General features: G+C 35.1%; 1 protein-coding gene across 1 annotated transcript; it reads right to left on the bottom strand.

The window, feature by feature from the left end:
* Positions 1 to 1,169: 1,169 nt before the first annotated feature.
* On the bottom strand, positions 1,170 to 8,574 carry LOC122141681. Its single transcript, XM_042749627.1, has 9 exons — positions 8,561 to 8,574; positions 8,173 to 8,282; positions 7,455 to 7,505; positions 6,878 to 6,970; positions 5,631 to 5,878; positions 4,813 to 4,941; positions 4,307 to 4,448; positions 3,764 to 3,875; positions 1,170 to 1,475 (listed from the first exon to the last, which is right to left on the bottom strand). The coding sequence occupies exons 2-7, from the start codon at positions 8,258 to 8,260 to the stop codon at positions 4,371 to 4,373; spliced, it is 687 nt and encodes a 228-aa protein (XP_042605561.1). The 5' UTR covers positions 8,261 to 8,282; positions 8,561 to 8,574; the 3' UTR covers positions 1,170 to 1,475; positions 3,764 to 3,875; positions 4,307 to 4,370.
* Between the last annotated feature and the right edge of the window lie 14,292 nt (positions 8,575 to 22,866).

Raw genomic sequence — 22,866 nt, 5'->3', positions numbered from 1 at the left:
GCTTTCATCTCTACTAGTTGGATGGTGTCGGTTTGGTGTGTTCCTTGCTTAAGAAAACAGGATTATCCACAGCATTGTCAATGACTGGTGCCAAAGGTAAACTGGGCACCCTGTACTGGCTAATAGAAGTATTGTGCCAGGGCCCTTAGGAAAGATATTTTATAGTCCTCTGTACATAGTCCACTTTCTCAACCTATGTACTTGAGTTACAAAAAAATGTCCAAATAAGTGTCCCTATTATGCTATGTTAAAGCTTCGTAATTTTTTTGGAGGTTTCTCAGACGACTTGTATGAATCAGTTCAATTCCACGAGCCCTCTGCAAATGATTGCAATGATTGGTCAGAGGGCCCAGTAGATTGTGATTGTGGTTTACCTTATGGCACATACAAGTATAGACCTCACTCTCCAGAGAAACAACCATGCAGCCATCTTTCAAATATTGTCTTTGAACTTCTGTTTTTGCAGTAAGCTTAATGCATTTCGATGGCATCATTATCAGAGCAATTATTAAGTGGATTTACTAAATGTATAGTTAACGAAAGTTATCATGAGTATCAGGACTCTGGAATGTTTCCAAAATGAGCATTACCTGATTTTCCCACGTCAGAGTGTGGGTAGTGTTTTGGGGTGGGGTAGGGTAAAGGGATCACTGTCACAGCATGATTTAGAAAACCATCCCGTTTGGGAAAGGAAAAACTAATTCAGAAAAGGCCACTTTACTTCCACAGAGACCCCACACTCAACATGTCGGAAATGAAATGCCCTTTAACCAGCATTGCCTACCCCTATTCTATATGATCAGCATTGATATTACCAACACTTTCTTTTCTTACATTAGGTTGATTTGGAGCACGGAATCGACTGGGAGGGTCCAAGTGGTCACCATGAGGAGGGTGTTGCAGTCCCTGAAGTTAACCTTCCAAGGCAACTGACTGACCTTGAATTACAAAGACTACCAAATCCCCATGGTTCTTTCTCCAGTGTAATAAATACATACAGTGAAACAGTTGACATATTGTCCAATATAATGAATGATTAAATGCCAGAAATATGCAGTGGGTAAACAACCCAATGATTAAATGAAATGAACAGAAAGACAAAACATTGAAAACATTTGAATTTTATTTTGTTTATAACTGTATAATAATTTTTATTGAAACAAATAGCTAACAACTTTGAATCTGAATCTGCCATCAGAACTACTGGCTCAAGATGAAATATCTGTAAACTCTCAAAACTGTTTCAGTATGCAGTGTTTAAATCTTGCCAAAACCAGAGTACCATGAAGTGATGCTTGCCATCAGGTCACGCTCAAATTCCTCATATGTTGCTACATTTTTAGATAGTTTTAGAGTGAAAAAACAGGTAGATGCCTGTGGCAAAGCACAGTCAACAAATTCAACTTCCAGGTCTGATGACAGCACGTCCCACCCAGTCCAGAATGTGAGAAGTGACTTCAGACGCTCTCCAGATCCTAAATGAGCATTAAAATATTTTACAATAATTTAGCAATATGTGGCTTACCAAGTAAAAAAAGAAAATAGTCAAAACTAGGGATGTCCTGAACAAATCTCAAGGATCAGTATTGCCGGCTGATCAAACATATTTCAGCTGATTGTTATTGGCTCTTATGAGCACAATCCTTTATGTTAGCTACCATGCATTGTGGAGTAGGTGTGATATACAACTTCAAGTAAGTTTGCCTGCTGGTTTTATTACTACCCCTGGGCCCTGCCTATAAGTACAAACCTGATTCCAAAAAAGTTGGGACATTGTACAAATTGTGAATAAAAAAGGAATGTAATAATTTACAAATCTCATAAACTTATATTTTATTCACAATACAATATAGACATAACATATCAAATGTTGAAAGTGAGACATTTTGAAATGTCATGCCAAATATTGGTTCATTTTGGATTTCATGAGAGCTACACATTCCAAATTTGCAGTGTATCCGATACTTGTTCTCCCCACTGTACAAAACAATCAACACTGGCATTGGAATCACAATGTGTGCATGAGCAATAGTAACATTGCACAATGTGCTGTCAAGAATAGGGTTTGTGTTTGATCTCATTCAAGTGAGCTTAGAGCATGTCAGTCACAGATGACTGGTCTATAAATCACACACTTCTCTCTGTGAATGTGGGCAGACAGCATGTGAATTAGTTTAGATTTTTTTCTTTTTAATCCCTGAATAGACACAAACATGCAAAATTATAAGAAAATGCCCACCATTGTGAGTATTTTCATAAACAGATTGTTATATCTGTAAACAACTAGAACTACTTTGTCTGTCCATTCGCCTTTAAGTGGAAGTACCTTAATAATATCTGAAGCTTTGACTATATGCCTTTGAGGGTAATCAAACAAAACGCAATCTCTTATGTGGCTTGAACAAACATTACATTTAAAAATTACATTTATACAGTGAAGACTAGAGTTATTTTACATTTGTTATGTCCAAAGACGCAGTCTTTATTGTTATGATTTATCAGAAAAGCGGTTTTCTTTAATGTGTTTCTACTGTTGACATTTATTAGTTACTTAATACTTGCTTATTTGTTAGCTGGGTTTTATTTGGAAGCTGTGGGGAGATGGGCACCATTTTTGTTGAACCCCATTTTTTTCTTTTTTGGGGCCAGGAAAGGGAGTTAGGGTACCATTCTGTTATTATTTCTCTTTTCTTTGTTAGTTAGGTTTAAGTTTTAAATTATCCAGTTAGATTGTTTTTGTTTGTGATTTTGGCCTTGCCCTCTCCAGCGATGTATTCCAGAAAGCAAGGTTAACTTACTGTCACATATACCCTGAACTCTCAGTTGATTAACCCAAACCTTGCTTACTCGAGGTATGCTGGTTCCAAAAACGAGTCCGGGAGTAAGTTCAGCCAACTCCGAGTATGTTCCCGGTGAAAACACAAGACATTCTCAACAGAGCGATGAATCGATGAGTCACCATGGAAACAGATGCTAAGAAAAAGTGTGCCATTCTACTTCCTCTACTTCTTTTGTTTAGTGGCGATTTACATAACCTACTTACTACACATCACCACCTATTTGGTGGTTGTGCAATCATCTTTTCGTTTAATAAGTAATCTTTAAAAAAAATTATATTGTTTGTTTGATGCTAATTAATTGAATGCAGATCCATGTGTGAGATGATAATAAAATAAATGTTTTAATTGATGGAACATTTAACTTTTACAATTTAACATAACTTATTTTTATTTTATTTTTTATTCGAATTATTTTGAATTAATAAATAATATTGTATATTATATAACTGACATAAATTTGGTTATATTAATAACTATATTAATTATATATATATATATATATATATATATATATATATATATATATATATATATATATATATATATATATTAAACACATCTGAATCCCTCTTAAGCAAACTAACCCTGGATGCTGAGCTGGTCCAGAGAGTGAGTTGCCATGGTTACCCTGAAAGTTACCTCCGTTTTTGGAACCGAAAGTTGAGGTTACTTACTCTTAATGTCAAATAACCTTCTTTCTGGAATACCCCCCTGAAGGGATCAGAGACACACAGATTTGATCCGGACATCCCTAGTCAACACAGCTATTTCTATAATAAAAAAATTATACTATACTGGAGACCCAGTTAGCAATCAGGAAAATGGCCCAATTGGAAAATTAGTTCTCGGCTAGTTTACCAAATTCCTAGAAGTACAAGGTGTGAAAGCCCCTTAACGTTGTTGTAGCAAAACAAAAGGCATACCATTCTCTATGAATCTTCGGAGAAAATGTAGTGCTTTTTGTTGTTCCTCCAAGCTGAGTATATCCTCATCAACATCCTCATCCCTTGGCCAGACAATCTTGTCCAGAATCATCTAGAATAAATAAATGTTTACACACACATATCTCACTATTAATCATACCGATCAAAAGTTTGGAAACGGTAGCTTTGTAAAGTAAAGACTCCCATCAGCCAATCACTGCGGGCATAGTTAGTAAACGTGTTGACATCATCCGTAAAAAAAAAAAAAAAGTAACATTAAACTTTTGTTGCCATTTAGGAATACTTTTAGTGGTAAGATTAAATGTTTTGTGAATACAGCCCCAGATCACATTTCATGACCAATTTAAGCAGAATACCTGCAAATTGAAAATGGTTTGCTTATTTTTTCCTTGAGACTGTATACATATATATGCAAATATATTAAACAATTTATAATTGCACATTGAATAGTTACATGTTTAGCTTTTAAATATTTTACTTTCTAATAATGATGCTGTAGCTTAAATTGCATATTAGGATTACCTGTGGTGTTAACATCACATCACTGGTCCTGGGGAACAAGACTGGGATGGCGTCTGGCCTGGAGCTAAAAAAATTCCCAGACCCCGGTGTCTTTCAAACCCCTCCTCATTTGTTTAACCTGCTGAGTTGTTCTTCCCAGTACCTTAAAATTAATAAATAAATAAATTACACACGTAACAAGAACATCTGTAAGCTTCATTTCAGTTGTGATTTTCAAGAACAACAGTTTTTATGCCACCACTGAGTGCAGGCTACATGCTCGTCATCCTCAGAGTGCGAGCGCACCTGCTTCTGCAATTATACCCACTCACAGGATGCAAAGCTTGCACGCTAATGTCCATTGACACGTTTAGTAACACTCAAAGGTGATAGGGCTCCTAGTGTATCCCATATCCCAATTCATCGGTTCACTTATGACGTACGTTGAACAAAGGGAACCATTTTTCCACCTGGTTTCTCTTAAATCTTTACATTCACTGTGCTCTACTGTAGAAGGAAAAACTTACAGAGTGAAGAAGAATTTTCTCCGTCAGCCACCATCTGTTTTCTGCTGTAACACCGGGGAGATCCCAAGGGAGGGTCACCGAGAGAATTTTTGCCTTTTGTTCCTCTGAGAAGTTGCTGTTTTCTTCCAACTGTGCAAAACAGAGCTCAATCAATAAGAGCCTTACCATGCAATAACAGATATTTACATACATTTCACAAGACTAAACAATTTAAATGTTCTATGCAGGTTTACATACCATGTACTTAAACATAGGTACTTAAGAATACATGTTGACTGGTTGAACACAAATGAGTACTTGCAACCTAGTGTGATATCTGAACCTATTGACTCAATTGTCCTGAATGGCAAAGCTGGACCAAACATCATGTGGTTGAAGACCCAAACAAGCAGAACATGTAAGACAATGAGACAGAGTAGCCTAGCTTATTGTGAAAAAAAAAAAAATCCTTGAACAGATTCACTGCCCAAAGGCTACAAACAATCACTGAATGCTTGAGGACAAACAATGTTATGAAAGTCAAGTCATCTTCATTTATATAGTGCTTTTCACAATACAGATTGTTTACTGATGAAACAAGGGCATATATACTTAAGAAATGGTTAATCTGTGTAAAAATTCAAGGTGGTACTTAGTTTTTTTGTAATAATTAAATGTCAATTACTTTCTGAAGATATAATAAATTTTTATGAACCCTCTTATTAAAAAAACAAGAACAACAAAAAACCATCCTGCATAATCTATATGGGGTTTGTATGTACACTAAAGATAAAAACTATAAGATATTTTATAAATTAGGGGAAAAAAAATCAACAGACCAACTGTAAAACTTCACGGACATCCTGGTCCACACAGTCCAATTCTGTTATTGTTGCGGTCTCTGGTTCTCCCCCGAATAGCACGTGCATAATTGCAGGGCTCAGTCCAGCAAAATGTGGGCCTTGGTTCAAAAAACAGTGTCCAATAATGCGACCAACCACAATAAAAAAATCACTTTCCAAAAGCGCCTTAGAGGTGGAAGGAACAAGATGGTCCCGCTCTCCCTCAAAGAGCAAAGTTTTCACTCCTGAGAAAAAAAAAGTAACACTTTACAGTCAGTTACATTAGTTAATATTAATTAATTACATTGATTAACTTGAATAATTAAGTATTTACAGCATTTCTTAATCTTTAATTTAAAAATTTACTAATACATTATTCAAATAAAACATTTAATTTGTTAACATTAATACATGGTGTGAAATACTTATCAGTTATATTTTTATTAACTGCACAATATGTAATTTTTCGCCATTAACCGATTCAAAACAATAACAAACTTGTAGACTGATGATGCCGTGCATGACTGTGGAATCATGGAACTTTTTGTTGTGCCAATGAAGCTAATAATGTTTACAATTAAATAATATTTAAGGACGAGTGAATGCATTCAGGTTTTTTAAAGGGATAGTTCACCCAAAAATGTAAATTCTGTCATAATTTACTCACCCCCTCAAGCAGAACAAAGAAACTCATACAGGTTTGGAACAACTTGAGGGTGAGTTAATGATAACAGAATTTACATTTTTGGGTGAACTATCCCTTTAACATGACTGTGGTATAAACATTTATAAATACATTGAAAAATGTATTGCTCACAGTTAATACATCATGCCTTGCTCAAGGGCCTCAGTCGTGGCCTAATGGTTATAGAGTCGGACTTGTAACCGGAAGGTTGCGGGTTTGAGTCTTAGGTCTGGCAGGAATTGTCGGTGGGGGGAGTGAATAACCAGCACTCTCACCCTCAATACCATGACTGAGGTGAGACCCTTGAGCAAGGCACCGAACCCACAACTGCTCCCTGGGCACCGCAGCAATATGGCTGCCCAGTGCTCTGGATGTGTGTTCACTACTGTGTGTGCAAATGGATCGGTTAAATGCAGGGCACAAATTCCAAGTATGGGTCGCCACACGTCACTTAACTAATGTTAACTTACAGAACCTTGCAGTAAAGTGTTACAATTTTGAGCCAGACTCAATTTCTTTCACAAGACTATTTCTTTCCAAGATTATTTTACTGAAATACCTTTATCTTCATCAAGAAGAAAGCCATTTTGAAGGTTGTCCATCACTGTTGAGAGGATATGCCTGTTCACACCATCTCCAATTGCACAATCCCCTTAAAAAAATATATATATATAATAAATAACAATATTTATACACATACATATGCATCCTAAAAGATTTTCTTGCATTGGAACAGTAATACAGAATTAAGTACTAAAAGTAGCTCATAAGAAATTGATATTATATTTGAATAATTTGTTGTTGTTATTATTACCAATCAGTCTACACTGCAGTGGACTAGCCCACTCCACCTTTGGCTTTTTATAGAAATGAATGATGGCCCTGCTTCTGTCTTCCAAAGAATCTCTTAGATTCAGGTTGAAGTTCAAACTGTCATTGTTTTTTTTTTTTCCTCAAGTGCTGATTCAACATACAGTTGAACTGCCTTCTCCGGATTTGGTTCTGTAACCCAAGCTTAAAGAAAACATTGAATGTCAATTTATAGTGTATCTAAAAGCACACTGAATAAAGAACCAATTTAAATACAAACACATCATTAACACATAATAAAACTAACATATTACTTATTTGCTTACCCTTAACAATGAAATCTAAATCCTCCGAGACATAAGCAGCAGGTGTATTATCTGTTGATAAAGAAAAAACATAGCATTACATGTAGCAATAGCAGGTGTTAGATGTAATGATTGAGAGATCCTACAGGTCAAGTAGGCAAGATTCACAGCTAGTAGCAGCAGCATATGTACAGCAGTCCAAATTTAAAATAATGGGTAGTTGTTTCCCCAGCCACTTTCTCCTCTGACATGAAACTCGCAGATTGTCAGACTAAGGACATGCAACAAAAATAAATACAATTAACAAAGGCAAGCAATGAAACTTTTACTTTTTGTGTTTTACTCTTTTGGTTAAGAAGTTATGTTCACAAATGACAAAGCTTTTTAGGGCAGTTAGAATCTGCGATCTCTGACCCACTTATTTTGTTGGCTTCCATGGCTGCAACACACTTTGTTTTCCATTAACTGGCAATCTGGGTTGTTGTAATACTGTTGGCTAAATTGGCAGGGGGCAGGATCACACAGACCAAACCAAAAACCGTACTGACAAGAACACACATTTTGAAATAGAACAACTTTATGTATCACTGTTTTTCAGACAAGCACACATCTCAGCTTAGCATGTTTCCTACATTTCTGCTAATAAGTCATGGTAATTTTATGCTACAATAATTAAAGATACATATAGCACCTTTAAATCAATCTAAAAATCCCTTAATGAACAAAACCTGATCTGAACCTGTTTCCTGACTGTCCAAATCTGGATCCTGTGAGGTTGAGACACATGTCCTACTGGTTGTAGGTACAGCTGCACCCTCATTTTCCATTTGACTTTCACCCTGTGACTGTCTTGAAAGAAAAATTTAGCCGTTACTCAAAAATTAGACAATTACTATAAATGACACCTGTTATACTACCCTATTACTTTCAAGTAGCAATATGATAAAGACAATCATGATAAAAATTCATTCGGCAATTCATTTTATGCGATGCACATAAAATTGCCCAGTTTTCAGACTTTTTGGACAATAAGAACATGAGAAAAATAGTATAATATATCCTTCCATGTAACAGCACTGTTACCATACCCCATATGAACAATTACATTTTTAAATGTAGAGTATTACCTTGAAGATGAACAAGCCTCTCACTATGTGATCTGATCTGTGAAAAGGGAAATTTTTCTCCACAAAATCAGACATGCCGTCAATGGTCCAGGTTCAGTGCCAACTGGTCCACCATTCAACGCCTATTTAAAATAAAGACATTTCAAAAAATACATAAAAAAATGTTTGCTTAATTTATGACACATTAATACTAAATTCTAACACAAATAAAGATATTTGCAATGGCAGAAATGGAACAGATCTCACCCCCCATTTTGACTACCATAGTAGAAAAAATAAATACTATGGTAGTCAATGGGGATGATATCGGTTGGGTTGCTTACATTCTTCCAGATATCTTCCTTTGTGCACAGCAGAACAGAGAAATGTATACAGGTTTGGAACAACTTAAGGGGGAGTAAATAATGACAAATTAAAAATTTTTGGGAGAGCTATCCCTTTAATACCAAAGCCAACATTTTAGTCATTCAAGGAAACACTGCTATATACTTTTTCAGCATTTATGTGTACTTACAAACCCGATTCCAAAAAAGTTGGGACACTGTACAAATTGTGAATAAAAAAGGAATGCAATAATTTACAAATCTCATAAACTTATATTTTATTCACAATAGAATATAGATAACATATCAAATGTTGAAAGTGAGACATTTTGAAATGTCATGCCAAATATTGGCTCATTTTGGATTTCATGAGAGCTACACATTCCAAAAAAGTTGGGACAGGTAGCAATAAGAGGCCCGGAAAAGTTAAATGTACATACAAGGAACAGCTGGAGGACCAATTGTGCAACTTATTAGGTCAATTGGCAACATGTTTGGGTATAAAAAGAGCCTCTCAGAGTGGCAGTGTCTCTCAGAAGTCAAGATGGGCAGAGGATCACCAATTCCCCCAATGCTGCGGTGAATAATAGTGGAGCAATATCAGAAAGGAGTTTCACAGAGATAAATAGCAAAGAGTTTGAAGTTATCATCATCTACAGTGCATAATATCATCCAAAGATTCAGAGAAACTGGAACAATCTCTGTGTGTAAGGGTCAAGGCCGGAAAACCATACTGGATGCCCGTGATCTTCGGGCCCTTAGACAGCACTGCATCACATATAGTAAGGCTACTGTAACAGAAATCACAAGATGGGCTCAGTAATACTTCCAGAAAACATTGTCTGTGAACACAATCCACCTTGCCATCCACATCTTTCACTCATAGAAAACATTTGGCGCATCATAAAGAGGAAGATGGGACAAAGAAGACCTAAGACAGTTGAGCAACTAGAAGCCTGTATTAGACAAGAATGGGACAACATTCCTATTCCTAAACTTTACCAACTTGTCTCCTCAGTCCCCAGACGTTTGCAGACTGTTATAAAAAGAAGAGGGGATGCCACACAGTGGTAAACATGGCCTTGTCCCAACTTTTTGGTAATGTGTAGCTCTCATGAAATCCAAAATGAGCCAATATTTGGCATGACATTTCAAAATGTCTCACTTTCAACATTCTATTGTGAATAAAATATAAGTTTATGAGATTTGTAAATTATTGCATTCCTTTATTATTCACAATTTGTAGTGTCCCAACTTTTTTGGAATCGGGTTTGTATATCATGGACAGACAACTGTCATCCTAAAGGGACACTGTCTTGCAGAGTTTATCTCTATCCCAGATAAAAAAAAAACTGACATGGCTGCAGTTTTATAGTAACCCAAAGAAACGTATTAGCTTGTTCAGTTGGGTTTGATTGGGGTTGAAACCATAGGCTTTCAAAAAAATATGGACTACGCGACTCTATTGGTTGAAGCTTTCGGAGGCCCGCACACGGCACTGACATCTTGGGCAGATTTGGGACCGAGTTTGTAATGTGAGTAGTGATCTCGGGACCGGAGTTGCGCAGTAGAGAGCAGGAAATAGAGGCGCGATATATATCAAAAGCCCGCCCACGGTGTGAAATAAACATTTATGAAAAATGTAGAAATGAAAGCTAAAGCTCCAGTCTCCACCCTAAAAAAAGTCTGTTAGTGCCTCAGTGACAACTTCACTCTGAGATGCTGTCAATCATGACGTCACACCCCCCTGTTTTTATAGCATCAAATAACTAACTAAAACTAAAATTATTTAAAAAACGAAGACTTGAAATGAAATCATTGTGATAAAAACTGCCTAAAATGACAGAAACCAACTCTGGGAAAAATTACATGAAGTGTAATTGGATTGTTTAGTTTGTCTCGTGTCCATTAGAATCCACGGAGGGGCGGCTATACTGGGACCAGCCACCTGGGGGGTGATCGAGGCGCGGAGGCTTCAGTTATTTACAGGAGTGCCGCAGGCTTGGTTGAAACAAAACTCTGCAGGACAATGGCCCTGATGAACATAATACAGAAAATCATCCAAAAATAAAAAAGTAATTGCAGACTTACATTATCCATATTCAGATTTCTTTGCAGCGGGCGAATGTAAATAATAGAGTGGTTTACTAGGAGAACAGGATCTTTCAGATATGTAACAGTGTAACCCTGATTAGGGCATGGAATTAAGGACAGATGACGATTACGAGTAGTTCCGGATATCTTAAGTAATTCAAAGCCACCTGCATCTCTCAGCTTTGGGTAAGATGCAAGAATGAACTCCATGAACTCTGATGAACTGTCTGTGGTTACCTGTTAAGAGACAAAGTCAACTTAGTTTTATATTTGTTTTTCACATTACAATTGGGTGTAATGATCTTTGTCTAAATCACATATCCGAGCAGTGACCAGTTTTTAAATACATTTTGTCAGAAGACATACCTTGAAAGACTAGGCGCCTGTCCCCCAACCCCGATCTTAGGAGTTGGTCTTTGCCAACCCTACTTGGGACAGTACTTGTGTCTTTACGCCCAAGGCAGCAAAATGTGTGTGTGTATGTGTGAACTGAACGGGGGTTTCTTGCAGGCCGCCTTGTCCTGCTTTGGCTATTGTATGCTGCAAATAACCTTGTAACCTCAGCTGGTAAGGGAAAAAAAATTGAATAAGACAACATTTCCCAAATTCTAAACGAACAGATCACCAGCTGTGTAAACTGTAATAAAATATAAAAAATAGGCTACTTTTTACTCAAATTGTGTATTACCATCAACAGGGTGTGTGCCTAAATGCACCCCGGGTAGAGCCAGATGAAGTGGATGGAGTAGCAGATGGAGTGGTTATTGGAGTGGTTGATGGAGTGATGGATGAGCCAGATGAATTTTGCTGTTGACAGTGGGCCATAAATGATCAGCATGTATTAGCAACATGTAATATTGTAAGGCTAGATTAGAAGACATTTTAAACCATTTTGAAAAAAGATGACACTGTTAATAAGGAACAAGTACTTGGATATTGTCATACATTTTCACTGACTTAATTTCTGTGTAACAATCTAATACATATACATATATATATACATATACATAATATATATATATATATATATATATACTACATATATATAGATATACATATATATATATATATATATATATATAATATACTAAAATTAACTTTATATTTATTCATGTAATGCCATGTTTACAACAAATTCAAAAAATTCATTTACGTATTTATGTACTTTAATTAAAGTAATTAATTAAACAATTGTACTTTTAACATTCTAAACTGATGTACTTACAGTCTCAGTACAGAAAATTACTAAATATGAAAAGTAAATATTGTAGGCCTAAGATAAAGGCCTAAGTACATATAAAACGTACACAATATATGCTAATAAACACAATGGTATGCACGTCTTACTCACAATGCTCCATTTGTTTCAAGCCTATCAGCAGCCTCTCTAAGCAGCTCAGAAACTCGTCGCCCCCGCCATTCTGATCTTCGTCCTCAGTTTGCTTTCGGAGAAAAAAAACGCGCACTCGATCGTTTCTTGTTCTTCTTGGGTTTATTGGCGAATCATATATGGTGAAACATGTCGCCACCTACGGTCCATACATATTTTTCTTTCACTCAATTATGTCGTAATAACGATGTTGTAGTTTTAACGACACCTTTTCTTGTAATAACGAGATAGCTATGTTGTTTTTAACGAAATATTTTCTCTCGTAATAACGAGATCTTGTGTGGTTAGAATTACATATTTTTTCTCTTTAAAACAACATATATTTTCTAAGGACATGTATTGTATAGTGATGTTTAGTAGATGGGGGAGCGCGGGACACGGGCGTTGAGCGGGGTTAGTGGTAACCATAACGGTCTATGGTTGTAACACGCATGTTTGAACTCTTTCCACACATGCCAGGATGTTTACTAGTTGCCATATCAACATTATTGAGAGAAAAAAAAATGTGCCAAAATTAAAAAATCTTTGAAAGATATATAATATATATATATATATAAAAATAAATAATATTATATATATTATATATATATATAATATATATAAATATATATATATAAAAACCAATAGCAAATAGTAGGCTACATTTTCTTACTTAAGTTTATTTTTTTTCAACTCAGTTGTTTTGTGGTTTATTTAAAATAAGACAAATGATATTATTTTTAATCTTATACTCTGTTATTTTAACAGTTGAGATTGTTCTTTCCTGCCCATATGGCTGATCAGCAGAAAGACACGAGCCTCTGTTTAAATCCCAGTTGTGCTGGTGGGGTGTGTTGTCATACTGCGTTACAATGAGCCCCTATTAGAAATATGCCATTATATTCTATACTTTTATGAATTATTGTGAGAAACCATGAGAAAACGGTGAATAATGGGACTGAGAGTCAATTGCGAAAATATTCATTATTATTATGTTTTTAACTGATGTATAGCTGTATTAAGCGATGAGTTTGTTGTCAAACTCAAAATAAGTAGTAGGCTATATTTTTAATTCATAAAAAATGCCATTATTTTATTTTAAAAAGGTTAATAATTATATTTTGTTGACAAAATATTTTTAGTTTGTCGTTGTATATTTTTTTTTATTATCTCAGATAACGTTTTTTAAGCTGTCATTTGGTCATGTTACAATTGTACCCCACATATGGGGCATGTTGTCACCATTTCACTTCCATTCTTTCGGGGTAAATCAAGATGGGAAAAAAAGAAATACTCTGAACCCCAAGTGGATTTACACAAACTGTAAATCCGTATTGTAACACTTTTACAATGACGGGTGTGCACTAATCTGCATTAATTCTAATTAACTACATGCACAGATAATCATGCGTATTATTATGTATGACTCATGAGGAACTAAACAATTAATTAATGATGACTGTCATCAGTAACTTAATAAAGATTGTAAAATGATTAATAGATTAAGTAATATATGAATTGTCACTAATTAATGTGTCATATTAATGTATTAATATCTTAATAAATGTATTCATTGATTTTAAAAGTGTAAATGAATGTGTTAAGTGAGCCTACCGAAGTTGGTCAAATGTACTTCAACTTCCAGTTTGTCTGCTTTTAAATAATGATTTACTAATGAAGGCGTTGCAAGTGTGTCATTATGTTATGACTTTACTTGTTTGAAGCACATGACTACTAATGTGTTAAGTATGCCATTTATGGGTTTTTTGACAGTTTTGCACATGCAGTGAATAAATGTCAAAGAATGTGTTTGAACGATGGGAGTAGAGTTGGGCTGCACACAAATATCAGCACACCAGAATCTGAACTCCTGATGCTGCTGATGTTACACTGGTTAGTCTAAACTGGACGCGACCAGCTATCTACACTTGGGGACAATGAGTCGTGACAGACCATGCAAGTCCATTTGGTCCTTCAGAACTAGCACAAGAGCTCTGAGTACGTTCAGAAATAGAGTGTGGCATCGTTAATGTGCGGGGTTTTGTCATGTAGCGTCGCGCCGCATCCAGTGTAGTAGCCTATCACTGAATATAATGGGACGTTAATAGCCTAGTTGTCTTTGGCAGTCTAGACACTGGTGTCATGAAACAGCAGCAGCGCGTCGGACCGCATGTTCTCAGTAGCTATAACACGTATTCACAGCGTATGAATTTATATAGCCCTTATTACTATGTGCCTTTGTCACACTGTCCATGTTTTGAAAAACAGAAGCAATTATATGCTCAGAGTAAAATTGCGTTTGGAGGGGAGTGCATGCAGAATAATTTAGGGCTGGCATTTCCCGATAACGTTCTCTCTAGCGCGCTACGAAGACTCAACAGGCATAACTTAACTAAAGGTGCTATACCATTTGCGATAGGCGGTTGTTCCCGCCAATAGCCTACCTTAGGGAGATTGCTTAAACCTTCTTTAAGTGCAACGTTGGCAGGTTATGTGCTGTAGAATAGGTTATCAATGGCTCAAAAATCGATTTTTTCACTCTGCAGGGGCTGATTACTTGCATTGTTGTTGAAGAAAACGCGAGTGTTCTTTATAATCCTAATCAACAATTTCGCGGGAGAAAGAAATAATTGAAATTGCAATTTATCAGGACCACCTGAGTTACTTATAATCCAAAAATAGCAAATAATCCATCAACCGTTGTATACGTGGATATTTTATTATAATTTTGAAATTATTGTGCGAATCCGCAACATCTGCCAAAGTATCATTAAGATACATGGAATGAGAGTGTGAGGATGGCATTCAAATGTGAATCAACCTGACACTATAAAACGGCAGATAGTATGGCTACCATTTATGGAGAGCTATCATAAGATGTTATTTTTTTGGGGGCCATAGTAGCCTTATTCATTTAGAGGCCTATACAGAAGGGAATGACCGCATCACAGGGGCGTTAGATACGGGGCGGACGTGTCCCCCCACTTTTCATATAATGAAAATTTCGTCCACCGCACTTTTTTCGCGCAGGTTTTTCTATAGAGGTTTTCAAGAGATGGTGTGAATAAATATAGATTAAAACTCAAAGAGAGGGATAGTCTGATATGATTTGATATTAATTCGGACCCAGAATACAGAGAGTTGGACATCACAGAGCGCAAAACACTCATGTAGGAGCCGTTTACATTCATACGCGAAGCCGGGATCTGAGAGCGATCCCGCGAAGAAATTAATTTAAAAGCGTCCAGCTATCGCTGGATTGTAAAACAGTTTATAGCGAAAAAAAAGCCCAGAAATACTTTTGCAACACGAAGACATTAAACATTACGATTGCAACAATATAGGTTTTTCAAGTAATCCCAGCAGGTGATAAATAAAGATGAACACTGCAATTTACCAATGTGACAGAGTTATTACGAATAGAAACTATTCTGCCTTATTACGTGATAAAAAAAATTATTGTTAGTATATAAAAAAATCTTATTATTTGTCTTGCCAGCAGTTATAGATTCTAGCCATTTTAAAGCTCGAAATTTGAGAAAAAAGAAAATTGACTAGGGTTCACTACAGTCAAAAGTTTTTGAACAGTTTTTTGTAATATTTTGTAAATAAGTCTCTTATTTTTCACCAAGCCAGCCAGTTATTTGATCCAATACGTAAAGCAAACAGAATAAAATGTGAAATATTTTTACTAACCTATTTAAATAACTGTTTTCTCTTTGGATATATTTCAAAAATGTAATTTATGAGATTCAAAGCTGATTTTTAGTATCATTACTCCAGTCACACGATCCTTGAGAAGTAAGTCTGATATTCTGATTTGCCTCTCAAAAAAAAAAAAAAAAAAAAAAAAAAAAAAACAAACACAATTATGATAAATGTTGAAACAGGGAGAGATTTTTTTTTTTAATGTTTCTTGTAATCAATAGAAAGTTCAGATTCCAGAAGACAGCATTTATTTGACAAAGAATTATTTTGAAAAATGATTACCTTCATCATTCACTTTGATCAATTCAAATGGAAGTGAAGTGAAATCAGCCAAAGTATGGTGAACCAACTCCGAATTCGTGTTGCATTTAACCCATCGAAAGTGCACATACACAGTGAACACAAACACACTGGGAGAACACACCCGGAGCACTGGTCATATTATGCTGCACGGGTGCCGGGGATCGGGGAGCAGTGGTGTTGCTGGCCTGAGCCTCAAAACACACCACAAAAGAGTCCGTGCTAATATAAGTGTCATTCTATTAATTTTTTTCCAAAAACAAAACTTTATATTGACTCTAAAGCTTTGAATGATATCGTGTATAGCTGAAAAAAAACGCTTTTATTTCACATAAATGCGATCTTTGTATCCTATATTTAGCAAAGCATACCGAAAAAAAAAAAAACTGTTTAACAAAAATGATGTTTTAAATATTGATAATCAGCAACCCATCATCATATTAGAATGATTTCTGAAGGACGTGACACGGAAGACGGAGGTAAAAATGTGAAAATACAACTTGATCACACGAATAATAATACATTTTAAAATATATTAAAAAGCGGAAAAAGTATTACTTAATCGAACAATATTCGAATTAAATGCGGCTTGGTGAGCAGAAGAGGCCTTAAAAAAAACACATATCTTACAGGTTCAAAAAACTGTTATTTGTAGGTATTAGGATACAGAATTTCTGTCCACCTATTTTCTGAAAAAGATGGCTACGCTCTGACCGATCAACATTATTGGTTTGTAAAGCATTATTTGGATGATCTCACTAAAGGCCAACCGCAAACATAATCTACGCTACAGTGGAAAGGAAAAGAATGAGAGAAGAGCGACAGCAGTGAATTCGGGGCTGAGCTGATCGGGGTTTGTCTTGACAAAGTCGGAACCAACAACAATATCCTAAAAGCTGCGAATTTGCCGCCGTGGCAGGCAAAATTATTTGAATTCAGATTCTGACAGGATAGCCAGGGTGAATGAGGTCTTCTCACGGTGAAATAGTGCATAGAAATGTCTCTTGGAGGGCGCCGTCTTTTATTTCAACTAAGTTATATTCGCTGTATGCTATCACTGCAATAGTTTGACCAAAACTCCCACCACAACATTCCACTTAAATAGATCCATAATGGTTTGCCAGCTGCGATGCTAACAATAGCAATAATAATAATAAATAAAAAAGAAGAAAGAATGAAATAGATATACTAATAATAATACAAAGTAAGGTTTTGACCCAGAATACAGAAAAAATATAGATTTAAACTCAAAGAGACGGGATAGTCTGCATATGATTTGATATTTAATTCGGACCCAGAATACAGCGAGTTGGACATCACAGAGCGCAAACACTCCTGTAGTGAGCGTTTCATTCATACTCGAAGCCGGAGCGCGCTCTCGCGAAGAAATTAATTTCAAAAGCGTCCAGCTATCGCTGTATGAAAACAGTTTATACGCAGAAAAAAAGCCCGAAACTTTTGCAAACACGAAGACATTAAACATACGATTGCAACAATATATGGTTTTTCAAGTAATCTCCAGCAGGTGATAAATAAAGGATGAACAATGCATTACCAATTGACATAGCATTTATTACAGAATAGAAACTATTCTGCCTTATTACGTGATAAAAAAAATTATTTGTAGTATATAAACAAATCATTATTATTTGTTATTGTCCAGCAGTTATAGATTTCTAAGCCATTTAAAAGCTAGAAATTTGAGAAAAAATAAAATTGCCTATAGTCTCCACTACCAGTCAAAAGTTTTTGAACAGTTTTGTTAATATTTTTTAAATAAGTCTCTTCTTTTCACCAAGCCAGCATTTATTTGATCCAAAGTAAAGCAAAACAGAAAAATTGTGAATTATTTTTACTAACCTATTTAAATTAACTGTTTTCTATTTGGATATATTTCAAAATGTAATTTATTGAGATTTCAAAGCTGAATTTTTTAGTATCATTACTCCAGTCACACGATCCTTGAGAATAATTCTGATATTCTGATTTGCCTCTCAAAAAAAAAAAAAAAAAAAAAAAAAAAAAAACACATTATGATAATGTTGAAACCAGCGGAGTAGATTTTTTTTTAATGTTTCTTTTATCAATAGAAAGTTCAGAAGAACAGCATTTAATTTGAAAAAGAAATATTTTGAAAAATGATTACTTAATCATCACTTTTGATCAATTCAAAGTGAAGTGAAAGTGACATACAGCCAAGTATGGTGACCCATACTCAGAATTCGTGCTCTGCATTTAACCCATCGAAAGTGCACATACAGTGAACACAAACACACTGTGAGAACACACCCGGAGCAGTGGTCATCATTTATGCTGCGGTGCCAGGGGAGCGGGGAGCAGTGGTGTTGCTGGCCTGAGACTCAAACCCACAAAAGAGTCCTTGCTAAATATAAGTGTTCATTTCTATAATTTTTTTTTCCAACAACAAAAATTATATATTGACTCTAAGCTTTTGAATGATATAGTGTATTATGTTGAAAAAAGCTTTTTATTTCACATAAATGCTGATCTTTGGATCCTTATATTTATCAAAGAATACTGAAAAAAAAAAACTGTTTTAAAAAATGATGTTTTAAATATTGATAATCAGCAAATCATCATATTAGAATGATTTCTGAAGGATGTGACACTGAAGACTGGAGTAAAAATGCTGAAAATACAACTTTGATCACACGAATAAATTACATTTTAAAATATATTAAAATAGGGAAAAAGTTATTATAAATCGAAAAATATTTCGAATTTAAATGCAGGCTTGGTGAGCAGAAGAGGCTTCTTTAAAAAAAACAAATATCTTACAGTTCAAAAACTGTTGATTTGTAGGCTATATAGATTACAGAATTTCTGTCCCCCTCATTTCTGAAAAGATGGCTACGCTCCTGCCGCATCACATTATTGGTGTAAATCATTAATTTTGGATGATCTCAATAAAAGCGCAACACGCAAAACATAATCAACAGCTACAGTGGAAAGAAAAGAAAGAGAAGAGCGACAGCAGTTGAATTTCGGGGCTGAGCTCCGTCGGGTTTGTCTTGACAAAGTCGGACCAACAACAATATCTAAAAGCTGCTGAATTTGCCGCCGTGGCAGGCAAAATTTATTTTGAATTGCAGATTCTGACATGATAGCCAGGGGACTGAGGTTTTCACGGATGAAATAGTGCACATAGAAATGTCTCTGTGGACGGCGCCGTCTTTTATTTCAACCCGTTATATTCGCAGTAGGCTATCACTGCAATAGTTTGACCAAACTCCCCACCACAATCATTCCCCTTTAAATAGATTCCATAATGGTTTGCCAGCTGATGATGATAACAATAGCCTAATAATAATAATAATAAAAAGAAAGAAATATTATGATAATAATAATAATACAAATTAAAAAGTTATGTAGGCTACTAGCTATTTTTTGTTATGTTTTTTGGGCAACAGAATTTTTTACAAACTGTTACAATAGATAATTTGATTTGATCTTTGAAGTAGCCTATTCGATAGAGATAGCTTCGACATTTGATCACTGTTTGATCACTGATACTATTCTGAAAATAATAACGAGATACAAACCTGTAAATATTCAATCGACTTTTCCTAAATTCAAAACAAAATATAAATGCATTCGTAATTTCCATTTCTGAATAGTTGCTATATGGTCACGCAGTATAGCCTATCAACAATTATGTTGTTTCCCCGAACATGACCCCTCTCTGCCAACTTTTTGAACATTTGGTCATTTATTTATTATTATTATTATTAGTCTATTATAATTATTTAGATAACGCATAGGCCTAAATATAAATGATCAGAAACAAATCGCTTCAACACGTCGAGTTGTTTTTGATTCGGTGTATCAAACGAGTGGATTGAACTCACTCATTAAGACAGTGACTTTCTGCCACCTGGTGTCTGTTTTAGTTTCATATTAAACGTAGGCTATCACTTCATTGATTCCATCATGTCATATTTATGTCTTCAAAATGTAGGCCTAAGACACTTCATAATATTTTTATGCACTTGTAGGCTAATTGCTGTGTAAATGCATTAAGATCTCTTCTGTATTGATGGCTCTGATGAAGATCTGGTTGGATTTTAGTGGTAGGCTAACTGCCCTATAGGCTACAGTCTTATCCTCTAACTGAATTTATCGATGTGGATTAACGTGACGTTCATACATTTAATAAGGCTGTTGCTGTCAGTATTGTTTTTGGAAATTAGGCTACATTCAAATGCAATGGTCTCGTTTCAAAAGCATTGCTCAATATGCTTGCGTCGACTTCACTGTAGCCTGTGTGCCCTGCTTCCTTTCCCTGAGTTTTGACCGAAAAATGGAAAATATCAAGCGCTTCCGTTTCAGAGTCCATGTTTCATGTTTGTTAGCCCAGGACATTTTACAAATCCAGACCAAACGATGCTCTATGGCCATGTCCGGAATAAAGACTAACCTATTCGTGTCACACAGTAAGATTTTAACCATATACCTTGCAGTCACAGACCGTATCAACGTCAGTGATACTTATTGTATTTCGCCACAGGGTGTCACTGTGGCCTCAACCCTTCGCCTTCGCTTACTCTGAGCTCGATTGCTATGTCTGAGGTAAACCACGCCCTCCTCATTACCCTACGCAGGAAAAATGTAGGAAGAAATAAATGAAGAAATAAATAAATGTAGAAATACATAAATGTAGGAATAAATAAATGTAAAAATAAATAAATGTATAAATGAATAAATGTATAAATAAATAAAAGAATAAATAAATAAATATGGGAAAAAATAAATATATACATAAATAAGGAAATAAATGTATAAATAATTATTTATTTTCGTTTTTTTGCTTTTCTATGTATATTTATTTATATATATATTTATTTATTTTTTCTTTTTTACATTTATTTGTATATTTATTTATGTATTTATATATTTTTTATTTTGGCAGACTTGGCATTCCATACTTGCCTCATGTAACTGCTTTAGCATTAGCAGAGGCTTTTTTTTGTTCTAAAGCTTCTTTTTTTCTGCAAAAAGGCTATATTTTCATAAATCTGGTACTGTCAGACAGCAGTGGTTGTTCTAAAATACAACTCTCACAAAGTACCGAATCAATCAAGCAATGTGTCACCATGGAAACAGAGCAGATTAAAACCAATTAGCAATTACAATCATACTAGAACAAGAAGACAAACCTGAAAAGACATGAAAACTGATAAAAAACAAACCGAAAACGTGACAGGTACTCATGTGTAATACTCTTTGAAGATTATAATTAATAAAATATCATTCAATTTGGAAAATGAATGGTAATTTATTTGCATATGCTATTCAATCTGTGTTTTAAAAAAATGCTACCAAAAAAACAAAACAAAAAACAAACAAACAAACACCACACTCAAACTTTTATTTTGCCCATTAATAAAAAACGGTGTCTCAAAATGAGCTGTTCAGGAATGTGCTCCAAAGTGACATCACACTGGTACAAGCCCCGCCTACGACTGGGAACAATCTCTGCCTTATTAACTCAGCTCCTCCTCAAATGAGCTGTACACAGTCTTCCATGTTTACTCCTCGCCAGAGCATTTATTCCTATAAAGCTTATAAAAGAAGAATTTATTCTTATAAAGCTACTTATTTAACTTAAGTTAATTAACTACTTAATTAAGTTATACAGTCAAGAGCAGTGAGTGCTTTTCTATTTTTATTGTGTTTGTTTTGTATTTACAGCACAGACAGCAGTAGCTACTGTATATTACACTTAGGTCACGCAGCTCTAATAACATACACATGCGATTTGTTTTTCAGCTGTTTATGTTCACAGACATAACCGTGTTTGTGTGAACTGCAATGTCGCGTGATCACAATAGACATGATAATCAAAACCAAACTGATGTTCAGTTAGTTTTCGAGTAACTGAGGTACGAGCTATAATGGCACAACCCTCATCTGGAAAGGGAGCAGGAAGCAGCAGCTCATTTGCATTTAAAGAGACATGCACGAAAACAGTGTGTTTTTGCTTCTGTTTAAAAGGTCATTTTCAGCATGGAATAATACAGTGCATCTGAAAAGTATTCACAGTGCTTCACTTTTTCCACATTTTGTTATGTTACAGCCTTATTACAAAATGGATTAAATTCATTATTTTCCTCAAAATCCTTTGGTAAATTGTTGTTGTGATTTATGAGTGTGTTTTTTTATGTTTTTGTTGTATATTGTATAATTGTATACTTTTACTATTTGTTGCTGCCTTCTTGGCCAGGTCACTCTTGTAAAGGAGATTTTAATCTCAATGAGTTTTAACCTGGTTAAATAAAAAAAAAAAATTATTTGAAAGATTTCAAACAAACTTTTTTCACGTTGTCATCATGGGCTATTGTTTGTAGAATTTTGAGGAATAAGGCTGTAACATAACAAAATGTGAAAAAAAGTGAAGCGCTGTGAATATTTTCCAGATGCACTATAAATGATCTGTCCGGTATTTTAAGCTGAAACCTCACAGACACATTCTAGGGACACCTGAAACTTGG

This window comes from Cyprinus carpio, chromosome A4 (assembly GCF_018340385.1).
Source record: "Cyprinus carpio isolate SPL01 chromosome A4, ASM1834038v1, whole genome shotgun sequence".
Taxonomy (NCBI): domain Eukaryota; kingdom Metazoa; phylum Chordata; class Actinopteri; order Cypriniformes; family Cyprinidae; genus Cyprinus; species Cyprinus carpio.
The sequence above is the reverse complement of the archived record's forward strand: the minus strand, read 5'-3'. Positions and strand labels throughout refer to the sequence as shown.